Consider the following 20,813-nt stretch of genomic DNA (forward strand, 5'->3'; position numbering starts at 1 on the left):
TTAATTCTTGATTGAAAGAATAATTTAGGACATGTCCAGATATATAAGATAGTCTTATTTAAACATATTCTTATAGAATGAATGATGTGTAATATGGGAAATATGTATTATATAATCATACTCTATACCTTTCTTCCACTTGGGATTTTTAACTTGAGAACAAATATTTACAGGCAATATAAGTTTTCACATTTTGCTGAAGTGTTTTTTAATCCGTAAAGGCCTTATTATTCATGGAGAGGTTCAATTATGTAAATGCCAAAATGTAAAAATAACAAAACTATTGAGTAAATTATTCTCAATGCAAAAAAAAAAATCTCTAATCCATTCCATGTGCTGCACATTAAGATAATGATATAAAATAAAGACAGGGCTTTGAGCGGAAATAATACACTCATAAAGAATAAAGGAAACAGAACAATTTTAGAATTGACAGGAAAAAAATTTAAAAACTCACCTTTCCTAAGTGTTCAGATTCTGAGGGTTGTTGTCTTTCTTCGGTGGAGCCAGGACCCTGAGGTAGGCTGGGGCTGAAGGCCATGAGGTCCGTCTTGGGCGGCCCCTCCCCAGAGCACACCCTCTGCCGCCTCTGCTGCGAGTAAGACCAGCTTCCCACCGCGCTGGAACACACCAGCATGGGCTTCCCCGGCCCGCACGCGCCCTCGGTTGGCGGCGCGGAGCACCGCAGAGCCGTGTACAACAGCAGCGTGAGCACCAACAGGCTGGACACCGCGCAGATGGCGATGATCAAGTACACGTTCACGTCCACCAACGCCGCCTTCGCGCTCGCGGTGCCAGAGGACTCTCGCAAGGAGGCCTTAGGCGCCTGGCCGCTGTCCACCAGCGACAGCAGCACGGTGGCTGTGGCCTCCAGCGCCGGCTCGCCATGGTCCTTCACCAGCACCAGGAGGCGCTGGCGCGGTGCGTCCGCCTCTTCCAGGGCGCGCGTCGTGCTGATCTCGCCCGTGTACAGCCCCACGCGGAACGGGCTGCGCGCACCACCCGCCGCCGGCAGCAGCTCATAGGACAGCCACGCGTTATAGCCTGAGTCCGCGTCCACTGCGCGCACCTTCGCCACCACGTGGCCCGCGCCCACCAACCGAGACACCAGCTCGCTGCCCACCTCGCTGCCCCCAGCGCCCGCCCCAGGCGGCAGCAGCGCAGGCGCGTTGTCGTTCTCGTCCAGCACGAACACCTGCAGCGTCACGTTGCTGCCCAGAGGAGGCACGCCCGCGTCGCGCGCGCTCACCTGGAACTGCAGCAGCTCCAGCTCCTCGTGGTCCAGAGGCTGCAGCGCGTACACCTTGCCGCTCTCCGCGTGCACCGACACGTAGCTCGACAGCGCGCGCTCGCCCACCCGCCGCTCCACCAGCGAGTAGGACACCAGCGCGTTCTCCTGCGCGTCCACGTCCCGCGCGGACACCGTGAAGATGTGGCAGCCGGGCGGGTTGTTCTCCTTCACGAACACCGTGTACTCGGGCTGCGCGAACGTTGGCGCGTTGTCGTTCACGTCGGCCACCTCCACGGACAGGCTGGCTGTGGACGACAACGAAGGCGAGCCCCCATCTCGTGCTGTCACCACCAACTCGTAGTGTGACAGCTTCTCGCGGTCCAGGGCGCTGTCCAGCACCAGCGAATAGTAATTCTTGAAGGTAGACACCAGCTTGAAGGGGACATGAGGTGTTAGTAAGCAGGTCACCTGCCCATTGGCGCCTGAGTCGCGATCGGACACCATAATAAGGGCGATTACTGTGCCCAGCAGAGCGTCCTCTTGAATCGGAAGTGAAAGAGATGTTATTGAGACTTCTGGTGTGTTATCATTGATGTCCACAAGTTTCACGGAAACTTTACAGTGCCCAGTCATTGACGGAGTTCCATTGTCATATGCAAGGACTTGAATCTCGTAGGATTTCATTTCTTCATAATCTAATTGTCCCTTAGTCCTGATTTCCCCTGTGCTGGGGTCTATTTTGAACTTGGTCTTTATAGTGGAGGGCACATCACTACTAAATGAATACACAATCTCGCTGTTTGATCCTTCATCCGCATCAGAAGAATTTAGTTTAATCACTAACGTTCCGTTTGCGGAGTTCTCTAACAATTGTACTTTGTAAACTGATTGGTCAAAAGTAGGTTCATTGTCATTCACATCCAATACATTAATAAACAATTGAACGGTGCCCGTGAGCTCAGGTTTGCCGCCATCAGTAGCCACCAATAACAAATTAACCGCAGCAGTTTCCTCTCTGTCCAGAGATTTCCTAAGCACAAGAGACAAAGACTGGCTTAGTTCATCATTTGTCTGTATGTCTAGAGAGAGAAACTCACTGGAGCTGAGCTTGTAGGAAAGAAGAGCATTTACTCCGATATCTGCATCAGTTGCTCCCTCTAGAGGAAACCGCGAGTCAAGCAGCCTCGATTCGTGAAACCAGATAGTCTTTACCGCAATTGGAAATATCGGTGGATTGTCGTTAATGTCCTTCACCTCCACCTCCACATGGAAAACCTGCAGCGGCCTCTCCACCACCACCTCCAGGTGGATGCTGCACTCCAGGCTCCGCCCGCACAGCTCCTCGCGGTCGATCCGAGAATTCACAAACAAAATGCCATTCTGCAGATTTACCTCCAGAAGGTCCCCGCGGCCTTTGGACGCCACCCGGAACAGGCGCGGCACCAGCTCCGCCAGCTCCAGCCCCAGGTCCTGCGCGATGCGGCCCACGAAGGTGCCGTGCTTGGCCTCCTCGGAGACCGAGTAGTGAACCTGGCCGCTCCCAGTCTCCCAGGCTGCTAGGAACAGAATGGAGAGCAGCAGACGCCCGACCTCCGGGTCCCTTCTCATAGAAGACACCATTACCAATCCTCAGTGAGTTGATCAAATTAGAAAATCATGTTTTGTAAAATTTGAAATATTCTCCTCTAGTCTCCTGCTTCTCTTATTGTTCCGCTTCTCTGGAGTGACAATGGAGCTCAGGGTATTTTTCAGAATAGAGAACACTCTGTGGTAGACAGCGACATCATGTGGCCAAAGGGTAGGCTTTACTGCTTACCCTATAGATTTAAAACTAGACTATTGTCTGGTCTAAGTTTATTCATAACTTTCATCTTTGAAAAATAGCTATTTTAAACTCTGGAATATATCATTTCCCCTTTTTATTGGGTTAAAACACATAAAATTTACCATCTCAACCGTTTTTAAGTATACAGTTTAGTATGTTAAGTATACTCACATTGTTGTGAAACCAGAACTTTTCACCTTACAAATCTGAAACTCCATACTCCCTAGACAACTCCCACTTCTCCACCACATACCCCCACACCCCATTCTACTTTCTGTTTCTATGAATTTAATCACTTTAGTTACCCTATATTAGTGGAGTCATACAGTATTTGTCTGTGACTGGCTTATTTCACTCAGCATAATGCCCTTCAGTTTCACCCTGGTAGCATGTGATGGGGTTTCCTTCATTTTTAAGACTGAATAATATTATAATGTGTGTATATACCACACTTTGTTTACCTCTTCATCCCCATGTGTGTATATGCCACATTTTGTTTGGCTATTCATCCATCTGTTCATGGATATTTGGGTTGTTTCCACCTCTTGGCTATTGTGAACAATGCTGCTATGAACATGGGTGTGAAAAATCTATCTTTCAGACCCTGCTTTCAATTCTTTTGGCTATATTATGTCTTTTTTTAACCATTTCTTTAAGTGATGCACAAAGGGTACTTCAATCAATTGTGGGGTTTTTTTGTGATTTAACTTTGTTTTCTGAACTATTTGCAGATGTTTGAAAGTTAATAATTTCTCACTTGGAAAATTTGTTCTTAATTTAGGAATATTTCATTTTATACTACATTTAAATATTTGAATAGTATAATTGATCCCTTTCTTAGTGCTAATGCTTTTATTAATTCTTAATTGGCCCCTTCACACACAACCAATATAAAAATAAGATAAAGAAAACATAGGGAAGAAAATAAAATGAATTTAGGGGTGGGTCAGTGTCCAAAATACATAATAATCATTTTCAGTTACTCTAAGGTCACAAATTTTGCTTTCAGAAAGAGGAAAAAGTGTCCATAAAAGAACAGCAAAAATACTTTCTAAAGAAAAACTAGCTTTTCCTGGTGCTAAAAATCAATACTAATTTCTCTCTTGAGTCCTATCTTAAGAAACTTATTCACACCCTATATGGAAGTGTATATTTATTTTAATCATACTCTAGTAATGAATTGACTTAAGAAAGCAGAGCATCACTTACTGTCTTATACATGGAAATTGATAATTATTTACTGGTTTCAGGCAGAGCTGTGTATACACACTTCATTACCTCCATATTTATGCTTTATTTTCCTCTGCTGACCTTCTTTCTCAGGTAGGCTTTTCCCATGTGATGGCAAAAATGCCAAAGTAGCTTTTAGTCTACATTTAGTGACTCTCAATGAAAAGTGCCCTTTTCCTAACAGCCCCAGCAAAAATCCTAAAATATCACTTCCTTTGGACCAGTTTAGATGACATATCTTTCCTTTAATCAATAGTTGTGATGGTTCTCACTTGGCCAGACGGGGTCACATTCATTGTTGAAGCCAGGAGATGAAATAAGCCATTCCTTAGTCATGTAGACTGAAAATGAGGAGGTTGCTCTCGTGAAGTGAAGGCAAGTGAAAGACCTCATGTAAGCAAATTCTTTTGGATCTTAAACTGATTTCACATAGCTACAGACTGGCCATTACATCACTCCGTAGTTGCAATGCATGTTTTTAATACCCAGTCATTTTGACATACTAATCAGTGGCCAACATACTGGCTACTATTGACATATTAAGAAATTATACCAGATATTAGCTCTTGGAAACATAGCTTAGTTAAGGCAATTTTTGTAATCCCTTAAGGTAATTTTGCTGGATTTTTGGAATAACATGGCTGGGAGTATGAGGTATATTCTGTGTTATTCAGGGTTTCTGAGGATCTAGCATATCTCTTTCCTCAGAGAAATGGAGTGTCAATGCCAGAAATCCAAGCACATTTCCCCCAATGGGGAAAAAAGAATGAGAAGGCATGCTGAACAAATAACACCCAGCTTGACATCTCTTGATATCTGTAGTGGGTTGAATAGTACTCACACAGATCCTTAGCACATGACTTTATTTGGAATAAAGATATTTATGGATATAATTAAGGTAACTCTAACCTTTAACATCATCGTAGATTAGGGTTAGCCATACATCAAATGACAGGTGTCCCTATAAGAGACAGAAAAAGAAAAGATACACAGAGACACAGAAAAGAAATGTGAGGCAGAAATTGGAGTTATGTTGCCACAAGCCAAGGAATGCCAGGAACCCCCAGAAACTGGAAGAGGCCAGGATGAATTTGCCCCTAGAGTCTTCAGAGGGACTGTGGCCCTGCCAGAACACCTTGATGTTGGACTTCTGGCCTCTAGAACTATGAGAAATACATTTCTGTTGTTTTAAGCCACAAAGTTTGTGGTAATTTGGTGCAGCAATACCCTTTGCACTTATCAAAATGAACTGTCAATTCCCTAAGGTTTCTGTGTCTGAGCATTTATTCTTGCAATATCTTCATCTCAGTCTTTCACAAAACCACAACAAAGCCTTGGAAGGAAAAAAAGAAGGAATGGATAGACAAGACAAAAGGAAGAAGAAGAAGAAGAAGAAGAAGAAGAAGAAGAAGAAGAAGAAGAAGAAGAAGAAGAAGAAGAGCCTAAAACATTTTAAATGTATTTTTTTAATGATTTCACAGAGGAAGGGAGAGGGAGAGGGAAATGGAAACATTAATGATGAGAAAGAATCATTAATTGGCTGCCTCCTGCATGCCCCCTACTGGGGATCAAGCCTGCAACCCCAGCTTGTGCCCTGTCCTCCTGGTTCATAGGTCAATGCTCAACCACTGAGCCACACTGGCCATACCCTAAAACATTTTTTTAAATATATTTTATTGATTTTTTTACAGAGAGGAAGGGAGAGGGACAGAGAGCTAGAAACATCGATGAGAGAGAAACATTGATCAGCTGCCTCTTGCACACCCCCTACTGGGGATGTGCCTGCAACCAGGGTACATGCCTTTGACCAGAATCGAATCTGGGACCTTGAGTCCACAGGCCGACGCTCTATCCACTGAGCCAAACCGCCTAGGGCACTAAAACATTTTTAAATTGTTTATTTTTTTCCTACCTTTTATTAAAAAAACAAACCACAACACAATAAATTTTCCCATGGGATCCAAGTTATCTAATCTGCTTAATGGTCAGATGCCTTAATAAAAAAAAGTCAATAATAGCGCTGGCCGGTCACTCGGTGGTTAGAGCATCCTCCTGCAGACCGAAGGATCACAGATTCGATTCCTGGTCAAGGGCACATACCTTGGTTGTAGGTTCTGCAGTCCTGGTAGGGACCCATATGGGAGGCAACCAATTGTGTGTCTGTCACATGAATGTTTCTATCTCTCTCTGCCTTCACCTCCTTCACATTCTCTCTAGAAATCAATGGGGAAAATATCCTTGGTGAGGATTTTTTAAAAAGTCAATGCTGTAATAATGTTCTATCAATTGTAATGCTCTCCTCTTAAAATTTATTCTGTTCACATTAGCTTAATGACACTGGAATCCCAATGAATATGTTGCTGTGCACTGACTATTTCTGTTTTCCCTCCAAAATAAACACAATTGGCCCTAGCCCATTTGGCTCAGTGGATATAGCAATGGCCCTCAGACTGAAGGGTCCTGAGTTCAATCCCAGTCAAGGGCACACACCTTAGTTGCAGGCTCAATCCCGGGCCCTGTTTGGGGTGCATGCAGGGGGCAACCAATTGATGTGTCTCTCTCACATCAATGTTTCTCAATTAAATAAATTAATTTATTAAATAAACACAATTGTATTTCTGGCTCCTGCAAGGTCTTCTGTGGTGATGGGAGACCACCTAGGACAGCTTTCCTCCACATGTTGACTCAGCATCCCAAACTGCCTCTAGATCATGGCACCTCAACATCAACCTGTGTTTTCATAATTCCTGCAGCATCATAAAACTGCACAAGAGAGTCTTGCACTGGCAATTACATACTTCTGCTAGGAAGTGAGACACATTCACATTTCATTGGTCAAAGAAAATCACACCTCAAGGTAACAGGGAAGGGAAATCCTCCAGTGTTCCCAGAAGGAACAGAACAGAAATATTGTTACCAAAATAAATAACTATTTCTCATTCTTATGTATTTATATTCTTTTTTATATATGTTTTTATTTATTTTTTAGAGAGAGTAGAAGAAGAGGGAGAGACAGAGAGAAACATTAATTGGCTGCCTCCTACATGCCCTGTACTGGATTGGGAAACAACCTGCAACCTGGGCATGTGCCTTGACTAGGAATCGAACCGTGCGTGACCACCTGGTTCATAGTTTGATGTTCAACCACTGAGCAACACCAGCTGGGCAATACCTTACTTTCTAATTACATAGTTATACCAGAAAATAGAATTACACTTCTAATCTTGGAAAGGAAACATTTTGGTTTTTTGTTGGGTTTTTTTGTTTGTTTTGGGGGGGATTGTTTTTATCGAAGGAACATATATATCAAGAATTAGTCTTCTCAAGTGTCCTGCCTTGCATTTGAGGTGATGTAAAAATAACACTTTCCCACAAATAAAATCACACTGGTATTATCATACCAAGGTAACTTGAAAATAAAATTATAATTCCTCAAATCATAGTCATGAAATGAAAACTAATTACCGAGATTGAAGAATTTTTAAAAAAAGATACTAATAAATGTGGTGAACAAGATTTTGTTTCTCTTGGGGTGTTTGAAAATTGGAGCCTCCATAGAAACATGAGAATAACTGTTCTCAGTATGTACATCAATCATGATGATATTTGCCTAGTGTTTTCAGATAGACAACAAAACTGTGAAGCTACTAACTTTAATGGATAATTAACATTAACCAAAATTAATCCAGTTGCATAACAATGATTATTATCTGGTAAAAGATCTCATCATATAAAACTTCCTGTTCTGAGGATCTGACCATTTTTCAGTCAGTAAATTTCCTAAATGAATGATTAATTTGAAATGTAAATATACCATGAAATAAACACTAAAGATTAAGTTTTGTCATAAATCTATATTATTCTATGTTTTTATTAATACTAAAATATTGTATGAATAACCCATTCATCAATCATAGGAAAGAACAGGTGAAAAAGTAAGAAAATAAAGCAACTGGTTCATCTTTATAAAAGAAGAAGAGAGGAATTAATATAATACATTTCCTGAAAAAAATCTTACAAAGAAAGATGAAACTATTGAAAGTTCTGTTAACTACTCAAAGATTCTGAATGAGACAAGAATATTAACTACCAATGGGAATTCCATTCATATTTATTTATGTTCAAAGAAATACTAAGTAACAAATCTCTCCACAATAATCTTTTTCTCCATTCCAGAATTACCTTTTCATTAAAAATCACCTTTTTAAACCCACTTCTTTTAGTTTAGTGATCATTAACCAATATTTGAGATTTACCTTCAAGTTAATATCTTCAACTAACCCAGAAAACTTTTTACCTTTACAACAATAATCAGTATACAGAAAGAAGTGTTGAGCATCAATCTAAAATTTTCTTTTTGTCAGTGATCCCAATGTATTTATGTGAAGGCATGTCTGAATGTCTTCAGGCCAAATTCAAAAGGCTATTGGTATTCATTAAATGATGCTCAATTCCATTAATAATCTTATTGTTAGCCTCTCTGTGAAGTATTATTAGATAACTCTTTTTTCAACCTATATAAATTCTTCAAGAAACAAATTGTGCCAGTTTAGTTTCAAATGCCAGCTTGTAACTCAAGTTTTTCTGGCTTGATAGAAGAAAATGTATGTTTACATTTTCCATACTATTTATGATTTTTAGTTCAGCTTCAAAATATAGTTTTCTCTATCCATCCCAATTGTTTGATCATTTTAATTCACCTTTCCAGGACATTTTCCTCTACATGACTATATTTTGCTTTAGCTGATGCAATGAGAATTACATACACTTTCTGAGTACTATTCACATATATAGGGGAAAACCTTCATCTGCTTTGTTTCTAAGAAAGCTTGCTGATAACAGTCAGCATTTTATTGCCTCTTTTTTAAAAAGTCACAAATAGCCCAGCTGTCGTGGCTCAGTGGTTGAGCATCGACCTACGAACCAGGAGGTCATGGTTCAATTACACGTTAGGGCATATGTCTGGGTTGTGGGCTTGATCCCCAGTATGAGGCATGCAGGAGACAGCCCATCAATGACTCTCATCGTTGATGTTTCTATCTCTCTCTCCCTCTCCATTCCTCTCTGAAATCAATAAAAAATATTTTTAAAGTTATGAATAGAACAACATCTCCCTTTATAAACACCCTGCTTATACAAAGAAAATGGAAAAAGCAATTTTATACCAAATCCAAGCTTTTTCATAACCCAATTGTTATTTTAAATAGGTAAAAACAGATTTAAAATTGTTATTTTTAAATACAATGTGTTTCCCCTCCCCCTCAAGCCAGAGACCTTCCCTATCTTGTTTCACTGTTGCTCTGTCCCTAGGTTCTACAGCAGGGCTTAGTATATAAGAGGGTTCTCCGTATGTGCTTGTGGAATGGATCCATAAATAAATATCGAGTGTCTATGGAGGAAATCCTAAGCCTGGATATTAGGAAATATAACTATGGGAACATAGTAATGTGAATGGGCAAGAGAAATTAATTTTTGTCAAAGACTTGACATTTCACTACAAGATTAAAGTAATAAATAAAACTGAAAATGTCACTGTAATTGACTACGTTGAGATCCTGTGTGTGTTTTTTAAGTAGGATACTCTTTCAAAGAATACGTCAATTTGTCCCTACATTTGTTTGTTGTGGTTGTTATTTCTTATTGTTAACCTCTCTGTGAAGTATTATTAGATAACTCTATGTTCCATTCAGGATGCAGCTGTAAATAATAAAATAAATATCTGTATTAAATGGTAAGATTTCTTTCAGTTTTAGTGAACATTTTAAATACATTCTAAAAAGTCACATTTAAAAAGGTGGTTATATAAGTTAAATTAAAAAACATTAAAGGCAAAGCTTGAAAGTTGAACTTACATTACCAGAATGTTCCGAATTTACTTCTGGATGGTCATTTTCTTCTGACATGTTCGGACCCGGAGGAAGACTGGGACTGAAGGCCATGAGGTCCGTCTTGGGCGGCCCCTCCCCAGAGCACACCCTCTGCCGCCTCTGATGGGAGTAAGACCAGCTCCCCACCGCGCTGGAGCACACCAGCATGGGCTTCCCCGGCCCGCAAGCACCCTCGGTGCGCGGTACTGAGCACCGCAGAGCCGTGTACAGCAGCAGCGTGAGCACCAACAGGCTGGACACCGCGCAGATGGCGATGATCAAGTACACGTTCACGTCCACAAGGGCCGCCTCCGCGTTCACGGCGCCAGGAGAAGTCTGCAGGGAGGTCTTTGGCACCTGGCTATTCTCCACCAGCGACAGCAGCACGGTGGCCGTGGCCATAAGCGCCGGCTCACCATGGTCTTTCACCAGCACCAGCAGGCGCTGCCGCGGCGAGTCCGCCTCTTCCAGGGCGCGCGTCGTGCTGATCTCGCCCGTGTACAGCCCCACGCGGAACGGGCTGCGCGCACCACCCGCCGCCGGCAGCAGCTCATAAGACAGCCACGCGTTGTAGCCCGAGTCCGCGTCCACCGCGCGAACCTTCGCCACCACGTGGCCCGCGCCCACCAACCGCGACACCGACTCGCTCACCGCGCTGCCCCCAGCGCCCGCCCCAGGCGGCAGCACCGCAGGCGCGTTGTCGTTCTCGTCCAGCACGAACACCTGCAGCGTCACGTTGCTGCCCAGAGGAGGCACGCCCGCGTCGCACGCGCTCACCTGGAACTGCAGCAGCTCCAGCTCCTCGTGGTCCAGAGGCTGCAGCGCGTACACCTTGCCGCTCTCCGCGTGCACCGACACGTAGCTCGACAGCGCGCGCTCGCCCACCCGCCGCTCCACCAGCGAGTAGGACACCAGCGCGTTCTCCTGCGCGTCCACGTCCCGCGCGGACACCGTGAAGATGTGGCAGCCGGGCGGGTTGTTCTCCTTCACGAACACCGTGTACTCGGGCTGCGCGAACGTTGGCGCGTTGTCGTTCACGTCGGCCACCTCCACGGACAGACTGGCTGTGGCTGACAGGGAAGGCGAGCCCCCATCCCGCGCGGTGACTACTACAGCATAGCCCGACACGCTCTCCCGGTCCAGGGCGCTGTCCAGCACCAGCGAATAGTAATTCTTGAAGGTGGACACCAGCTTGAAGGGGACATGCGGTGTCAGGGTGCAGGTCACCTGCCCGTTGACACTGGAGTCCCGGTCGGACACGGAGATGAAGGCAATGACGGTGCCGAGGGGGGCGTCCTCCCCGACCGGCAAGGACAAGGACCTGACCGCCAGTTCTGGAGCATTATCATTTACATCCAGCACTTTCACAAAAACCTTGCAGTGATTTGACATTGGAGGACTTCCTTTATCAACTGCTTTTACCTGAATTTCATAGGATTTTGTTGCTTCATAATCCAGTTTACCAATTAGCCTAATTTCTCCTGAGCTGGAATCAATTTTGAAGTTCTTTCTAATGTTAACAGGAACATCACTGCCAAAGAAAAAGACAATTTCTCCATTTACACCTGCGTCAGCGTCAGAGGCATTTAATGTGGTTACTAATGTTCCATTTGCTATAGTTTCTAATAAATGGACTCTGTACACGGCCTGAGAAAACAATGGGGCGTTATCATTAACGTCGAGCACCGTTATCAGCAGTTGAACTGTACCTTCCAGCTCAGGTTTGCCCCCATCAGTGGCTGTCAATAATAAATGAAGTTCTGGTGTTTCTTCTCTGTCCAAAACTTTCCTCAATTCAAGCGCAAGTGACTTACTCAGTTCATCACTTGCCTGTATATCCAACGAGAAATATTCACTGGGGCTGAGAGTGTACCTTAAAAGAGAATTAGTGCCAATGTCGGCATCAGCAGCGCCCTCTAGCGGGAAATGCGATCCCAGCAGTCTAGATTCAGGAATAAATAACCTTTGCTCTCTCTCTCTGAAGACTGGCGGATTGTCGTTAATGTCCTTCACCTCCACCTCCACGTGGAAAACCTGTGGCGGCCTCTCCACGATCACCTCCAGGTGGATGCTGCACTCCAAGCTCCGCCCGCACAGCTCCTCGCGGTCGATCCGAGAATTCACAAACAAAATGCCATTCTGCAGATTTACCTCCAGGAGGTCCCCGTGGTCTTTTGACGCCACCCGGAACAGACGCGGTACCAGCTCCTCCAGTTCCAGCCCCAGGTCCTGTGCGATGCGGCCCACGAAGGTGCCGTGCTTGGCCTCCTCGGAAACCGAGTAGTGGACCTGGCTGCTCCCCGCCTTCCAGATTGCAAGAAGCAGAAGAGAGAGCAGCAGGCGCCGGGCTCCCTTGCCTCCTCGCCTGGGATACAGCATCGCAGAAGCACTACACTTTTCGTACCTCTCTCACCTTACTTCAAAATCATATCTCTTTACTTCATATTTTTAGTACTTTCTCTCAGCGTTTTTGTCTTCTCTCGGACGGTGACAAAATGGAGCTTCCTCTAGTGTTGGCGATCAGTACATTTCCATTGACAAGACTTTGTGGTATACAGCGACATCATGTGGCTGGCTGTAGATTTTAGATCCATTCATTGATTTCCAAGATAGCCTCATATTCATTTGCAATTTACGCAAGGCAATCATTTCCAATTTTATATCCTTTAAATGGCCAGACATTTCAAATGTCACTTGAGAATATGTAATTCAATATTTTCCTTTAGCTGTTTTCACAAAAATATTACAATTGCATTTGGGAAAATCACAATATGCATAAATAAGTACATCTTTTTATTTAAAATAATCTATCAGCTCATATCTTTTTATTATTACATATTTTAACTGCACACTTTAGTTTTAAAATAAGGCACATAGACCACTGAAGTTCACCTTATCCTAGGCTAGTTTGGGTGTTTATTTTTTAAATGGTATAACATTACCAAGTACTTACTTACATATGAAATATTTAGAAATTTTGATGAAATATATTTAAGATTCCTTCAACGTTGTATAAAAACCATTTGTGACCCGGCCAACGTGACTCGGTAGCTGAGCATCGACCTATGAACCAGGAGGTCACGGTTGGACTCAAGGCACAGGCTCAGTTTGCGGATTCAGTCCCCAGTGTGGGGCACAAAGTAGGCAGCCAATCAATGATTCTCTTTCATCATTGATGTTTCTATTTTTCTCCCCCTCTCCCTTCCTCTCTGGAATCAATAAAAATATATTTTAAAACCATTCCTGATACTTTAAATCTTACAATAATGATATTTGGAACATTTCTCTTTGTTGCTTATTACATAACATCAATTTGGAATAATGACTTTTAACCTCCAAATGTCATTATTCCAAATTGAATTAGTATCTATTGGATCTTCCTTCCTACAATAAATTTTAAGGAAATTGTATTCTTTTTCTTTTTTCATATGAAGGCAAAACATTGTCATATTTCAGTTAAAATAATATGAATATTATTTTGATAATAATCCATCATCAACATTTAAATGTAAATCTAATGTAATTAGGTTTTCAGAAGAAACTATTTGAGAAAAACATATCAATAAACTTTTTCAACTTCAGTTCAATTCATAATAATAATCCCATAGCTAAATCAAAATTTAAGTATGTGGTCATAAACTACCACTAGTTAATTTTTAAAAGAATGTCCTTAACATTTCTATTTTAAGTATGGTATTATGGATTTTTAAGGATATTAATATTAATAAGAATTAGTCTATTGTCTTTCTAATCAGAAAGCCCAAATCATTGTTTAAATTGATAATTAAAATATAGATGAAACACATTATTTTTCAAAAACAAGCATATAATTTCAATAGTTCAGTGTAATAATTACTTCATTACAAAAGATACAGCAATATAAGATACATCGATATTCTCTAATCTCAAAATGAAGCAAATTCTAAATTTATAACTTTTCTAAATAACACATTTAAACAATACTATCAATACTTGAATTAATATTAAGAACATGTAGAATAAATGCTAATCACAAATTCACTGACATTCAAATATCTTAAACATAAAACTGTTGAATTAAATATACTTTATTTTCTACACATAAAATCTTATTTTACCTTTTATTATTTTTTAATATATTTTTATTGATTTCAGAGAAGGAGAGGGAGAAAGAGATAGAAACTTCAATGATGAGAAAGAATCATTGATCAGCTGCCTCCTGCATGCCCCACACTGGGGATCAAGCCCGAAAACTGGGCATGTGCCCTGACCAGGAATCGAACCATACTCAACCACTAAGCCATGCCAGCCAGATTATTTTACCTTTTAAAACATACCTAATATAACTAAAAATTATATGATCATGTGTTAATATTGAGGACTACAATGAGCTTTAAATATAATTTCAACAACAAACCATGTTATACTGTTTCATCCTTTGTCTTTCTTTTGATGAAAAATGCTCAATTTGAAGATATTCTCAACATTAGAGAAATGTAATTTACAATAACCAGATGACACTTAATTGAAATAAAACAATACTTGACTATGGACTTCATTATCATGGTAATGATCATGAAAACAAAGGGCTAAGGAATACTATTCTCAAGGAAAAAACAAATGAGAGTATAAATGCCTTGAAAAAAGTATTAAAAGATAGAGCTGTTTTAAAAAGCAGTGTTTGTATGTTATTGAAGTTAAGCTGGTATAAACTCAAATTAAAGTGCTACAACTTCAAGATATTAAATGCAATGTCCATGATAACCACGAAGAAAACAGGTATAGAATCTGAATAAATCTATAACCATTAAGGAAATTGAATCAGCAATTTTAAAAATCTGACGAAGAAAAAGTCCTTGACCCACTGGCCTCACTGATGAATTCTACCAAACATTTAAAGAAAAAATAATGTCAACCTTTTTTCAAACTTTTTCAAAAATTGAAAAGGAGGGAACACTTTCTAACTCCTTCTATGAGGCCAGCATTACACTCATACCAAAGCCAGACAAAGACACTATAAGAAAATAAAGCTGCAGATAAGTATTCCTTATAAAAATTGATGCTAAAATCCTCAAAAATATTTAAAAACAGGATTCAGCATTTCAATATTTAAAAGCAAGTGGGATTTATTTCTGAAATACAAGGATGTCTCAACATCAATCAATGTAAGACACTACATTAACAGAATAAACAAAAATCTACATGATCATATCATAAAATGCATTTCAAAAAATTCAACACCCTTTCATGAAAAAAAGCACTAAAAATTCTAGGAATAGAAGGAAAATACCTCAGCATAATAAAATGCAATACATGAAAAACCCAGAGTGAACACATCATCCTCGTTAGTGAAAGACTGAAAGCTTTTCCTCTGTAAGGAAAAAAGAAAGCCTGCTTTTACCTCTTCAACAAAGTAATGGAAGTTCTAGCCAGAGCAATAAGGCAAGAAAAATAAATAAAAGGCATCCAAATTTGTTAGAAAGAAGTAAAATTATCACCCTGGCCAGTGTAGCTCACTGGTTGGAGCGTTAGCCCATGCACCAAAGTGCTGAGGGTTTGATCCCAGTCAAGGGCATGTACCTGGGTTGCAGGTTTGATCCCTGCCTGGGTGGGGGCATGTTCTAGAAGTGACTAATCTCTCTCTCTGTCTCTCTCTCTCTTTCTCTTCCTCCTTCCGTCCTCCCTCCCTTCCACTCTATCTAAAATCAATGGAGCTCTAGCCAGTTTTGCTCAGTGGGTAGAGTGTTGGCCTGCAGACTGAAGGGCCCTGGATTCCATCCAGTCAAGGGCATGGACCTAGGTTGCAGGCTCCTCCCCACTGGGGCCCTGGTTGGGGCACATGCAGGAGGCAACCAATCGATGTATTTCTCTAACATCAATATTTTTCTGTGTCTTTCCCTCTCTCATCCACTCTCTCTAAAAAATCAATGGGAAAATATCCTTGGGTGAGGAGAAGGAAGGAAGGGTGGAAGGAAGGAAGGAAGGAAGGAAGGAAGGAAGGAAGGAAGGAAGGAAGGAAGGAAATTATCTCTGTTCACGGATTACATGATCTTTTATGTAGAAAATCTTAAAGATTACATGAAAAAACTTAAAGTTAATAAATGAATTCAACTAAGTATCAGGAAAACAAAATCAACACACACAAAATCAGGTACATTACCATACACTAAAAAAACAACCTGAACAAGAAATTAAGAAAGCAATTCCGTTTATAATATCATAAAAATACTTAGAAATTAACTGAGGTTAAAGATCTGTATGATGAAAAATACAAAGACATTTCTGAAACAAATTAAAGAACAAATGAAAAGACATCTCATATTCATGGATTAGAATAATGATTATTGTTATGATATCAGTAATAACCAAATTGATTTACACATTTAATATAATCCTTATCAAAATCCCAATGATATGTAACTTTCAACAATAAATAATTTAAATTTTTAAAAATCCCAATGATATTTTTCACAGAAGTAGGAAAACCCATTCTAAAATCCAAATGGAATGTCAAGGGACCCCAAGTAGTCAGAACAACCCTGAAAAAGAACAAAGCTGAAGGACTCACACTTCATCATTTCAAACCTTACTACAAGGCAAAGCAGTGTAGTACTGGCATAAAGACAAACATGTAGACTAGCAGAATTAAATAGAAGTCCAGAAATAAACCTTCACATTTAGTCAAGTAATTTTAAACAACGGTGCCAAGACCACTTAATACGAAGAAAGACAATCTTTTCAACAAATGGTGCTGGAAAAATAGGATATCCACCTGCAAAAGAATGACGTCCTACCCTTACCTAATGCCACATATAAAAATTAACTCAAAATGGATTCATCACCTAAATATAAGACCTAAAATAATAAAATTCTCAGAAGAAAACATACGGTAAAAGCTTCACGATGTTTGATTTGGCAATGATTTTTTGGATATGATGCCGAAGGCACAGGCAACAAATGAAAAAAATTAGACTTCATAAAATTGAAACATTCTTTCCATTAAAAGAAAATATCAAGGCCTTCCAGTATCCAGTTCCAAATGTAAAGAGCTTGGAAGTAACCACTCCATCCTAACAACAAGTATAAAGCTGAACAGATTTAAGAATCAACAACTCTTCTTGGATGTGTAAGAGAGAGGAGGACACAGCAAAACACAACCCCCAATATTAAGAACATAGACAGGGAAATAAAGAAAGTCACAGATTACTGCAGCAGAGATTCACAGCAGAAACCATTGTGGAACCAGTGCCAGAGTAGTAAAATGTGAACTGTAATTTACAAATTGCTGGAGACTAAGTGTGAATAAGTCTGAGAGTTGAAAACTCCACATGGAAGCAGTCAAAGGGGGCCCTCACAATATTTTGAGATTTACTTCCAGGATCTTGACCAGATTCCCATAGTAAATGTCAGAGAAAAATTTCCTCATGCTTCTGGCAGTGGCAGGGGAACCAGAATACCTATAACAAGATAAATATACAAAAATAAATTGTATCTCCATAAACTAAAAATGAAATACCAAGACCGCTCCATTTTTATTAACAAGGCCTTCACTTAGGGGAAACTAATTAATGAGAAACTAACCTGTTGGGTTATTATTAGAGCCTAACTAGCCTGAAAAAAGGAAAATATCAAACTCCAGCATGCTCTCGCCTCCCATGAGGGAGATGGGAAATACCCAACTCCAGTGAATTCTGGCCATCCTGTCCCACCTAATGGGGGAGGAAAAAAAACACCTGAGAAATACTTGTGAAATTTATAGTCCAAAAGCATAAGCTTATTAAAAAACTGAGTTAATCATAGGATTATAGAATGCTTTTTCTCTTCTCACACTTCACATTATTACAGGGCTGTTACAATAGTTCTTTATACCTGGTACATCATGTTCAGTGAGCAAGAAAAAATTATGAGACATACCAAAAGGGGGGAAAAAACACAATTTGAATAGACAGAACATATATCAGAACCAGACATCTCAGAAATGTTGAAATTATCATATGGGGAATTTAAACAACTATAATTAATATACTAGGGGCTCTACTGGGTAAGTAGACAGAATGCAAGAATAGGTGGACAATATAAACAGAGAGATGAAAATACTAAGAAAGAATCAAAAATAAATGCTAGAGATAAAAACCACTGTAACATAAATAAAGAATGTGTTTCATGGGCTCATTAATAGACTGAACATGGATGAGAAAAGAATCTCCTAGCTAGAGGATATATTAATAGACTCTTTGAAAACCAAAAAGCAAGGAAAGTAAAGACTGAAAAAAGCAGAACAGAATATCCAAGGACTGTGGGACAACTACAAAATATATAACATGCATGTAATGGGAATACTAGGAAATACAAAGAGAAAAGAACAGAAGAAATATTTGAAATTAATAATAATTAAGAATTTCCCCCAAAATTAATGTCAGATACCAAATCACAGATTCAGAAAGCTCAGATAACCATAGGCAAGATAAATGCCAGAAATAATCTACACCTAGGCATATCAATTTCAAACTAAAGAAAATCAAAGGTTTTTTAAAATCCTGAATGAAGTCGGAGGAGGGGTAAAACACTCCTCCTATAGAGGAATAAAGAGAACAATTATATCTGACTTCTCTTCAGAAACCATGAGAACTTCCTCAACTTGATAAAGAGCATTCATGACAAAACTACAGCTAACATTCTACTTAATAGTGGAGGATTAAATGCTTTCACTCTATGACTGGGAACAAGACAAAGATGTCTGATTTTACTACTCTTATTTAGCATAATGCTAGAAGTTCTACCCTGTGCAATAAATCAAGAAAAGGAAATAAGAGAGATACAGTGAGAAAAAAAAGAAAATTATCCCTACTTACAGATTATCCCTATTTAATGTACAACTTGTACATTAAAATCCCAAGGAATAAAAAAAAAAACCCTCCTAGATAAATGAGTTAAGCAATGCCACAAAACAAGATAATATACAAAAATAAATTGTATCTCCATATACTAACAATAAAAATATATATGCCAAAATTAAATTTAAAATACCATTTACATTGTCTCAAAAAGGCAATAAATGTAACAAAATATGTACAGGACTTATATTCTGAAACTACACACCACTAATGAAAGAAATCAAAGGCTATCTAAATAAATAGACACACTCTGTTTGTGAATTGGATGGCTCAACATGTTATATAGGGAGATGTCAATTTTCCCTGAATTAATTTATAGATTTAACACAATTGTTACCAAAGTTCCAATAAGATTTTTCTGTAGAGATAGACAAGATTATTTAGAATGTCAAAGAAACCAGAATACCTATAACAATTTTTAAGAACAAGAAATAAGTATAAGTAATCCATTATTCTATTTTAATATTTATTATATAGATACATAAGTCAAGACTGTGGTACTGGCAGATGAATAAACATATAGATCAATGGAACAAAATTAAAAATCCAAAAATAATAACATATAAATGTGCAGAACTGAATTTTGACAAAGGTGCAAAAGCAATTACATGCAGGAAAGAAAGCTTTTTCAACAAATGGTGTTGGTGCAATTAAACTTTGTTAGGAAAAAAGATGAATAAAACCTTCACCTACCTAAATCTCATATCTTATACTGAAATTAACTCAAAATGGATGGCAGAGACTTCAGTAACTATACTCAATGAGAAATAGTCTTTTTAAAAGTTTGCAAATGTCTCAAAACAAAAAGCCTTCAATATTAAAATAAAAACAGCCTTCAACATTAAAATAAAAACAGCAAACTCTTGGGAAGGGGGTGGGGAATAATCTAATTCCCCTGGCTACTACATAATAATAGCTGAATGCCCAATTTTCAAAAAAAAATTACAAGGCATACAATGAAACATAAAAACATGGCTTATTCAAAAGAACAAAGTTAATAGAAAGAAATCATTCTGAAGAAGTATACACATTGGACTTCGTGGACAAAGACTTTAAAATAACTGTCTTAAATATGCTAAAAAAAGCTAAGTGAAAACATGGATGAAGAAGTAAAAGAAATCAGGAGAATGATATGAACAAACTGAGAATAACAACACAGAAATAGAAATTATGAGGAACCAAACAAAATTTGGAGCCTAAAAATACAGTAACAGAAATGAAAAATTCACCAGAAGGGTTCAACAACAGATTTGAGTAGACAGAAGAAAGAATCAGCAAACTTAAAGATAGGACAATGAAATTTATTGTCTGAGGGACAGAAAGAAAAAGATGGAAGAAAAGTAAATGAAGGCTACAAGTAAATAAGCCCTGACAGTTTTTCTTTTCTTTTTTGTAATGCAAATGCATGACTTAAGCTTTGTTGGCAGAGGAATCCACTTCAAAGACAACTATCTTAAATAAAAACATTGCTAGCCACAGGATTAGATAAAGAGCCAGGTCACCTATCACCACAAAGGCTCTTTTGTTGTAGATACTGTATGTTGCCTGATTTCACTTGAGCCACTTTTTTTTTCTCTCTTTATGCTTTACATTCCACTCTTATGTGAGTGTTTTTGTTTTGTTTTATTGAAGTATAATTGCCATAAAATATCTTATTAATTTCAGGTGTATATATCATAGTAATTTAATATGTATATACATTACAAAATGATCACTACAATAAGTCTAGTTATGAACTGTCAACATACAAATTTTTACAATATTATTACCATATTCCCTAGGCTGTA

General features: G+C 39.4%; 1 protein-coding gene across 2 annotated transcripts in view; it reads right to left on the minus strand.

The window, feature by feature from the left end:
• Positions 1-12,704, minus strand: part of LOC308250372 (protocadherin gamma-C4) — a gene marked incomplete at its 5' end in the record, with an annotated part of 563,663 nt that extends 550,959 nt beyond the window's left edge. The window contains one exon of one of the 2 annotated variants that reach the window (XM_080672906.1): positions 10,139-12,704. In XM_080672906.1, coding sequence (XP_080529032.1) covers positions 10,139-12,532 — 2,394 coding nt within the window. Of the gene's footprint in view, positions 1-457; positions 2,853-10,138 lie in introns of those variants that run through there. The other variant, XM_080672946.1, reaches the window with a different exon arrangement.
• Between the last annotated feature and the right edge of the window lie 8,109 nt (positions 12,705-20,813).

This window comes from Plecotus auritus (assembly GCF_963455305.1).
Source record: "Plecotus auritus genome assembly, chromosome: 6".
Classification (NCBI taxonomy): Eukaryota; Metazoa; Chordata; class Mammalia; order Chiroptera; family Vespertilionidae; genus Plecotus; species Plecotus auritus.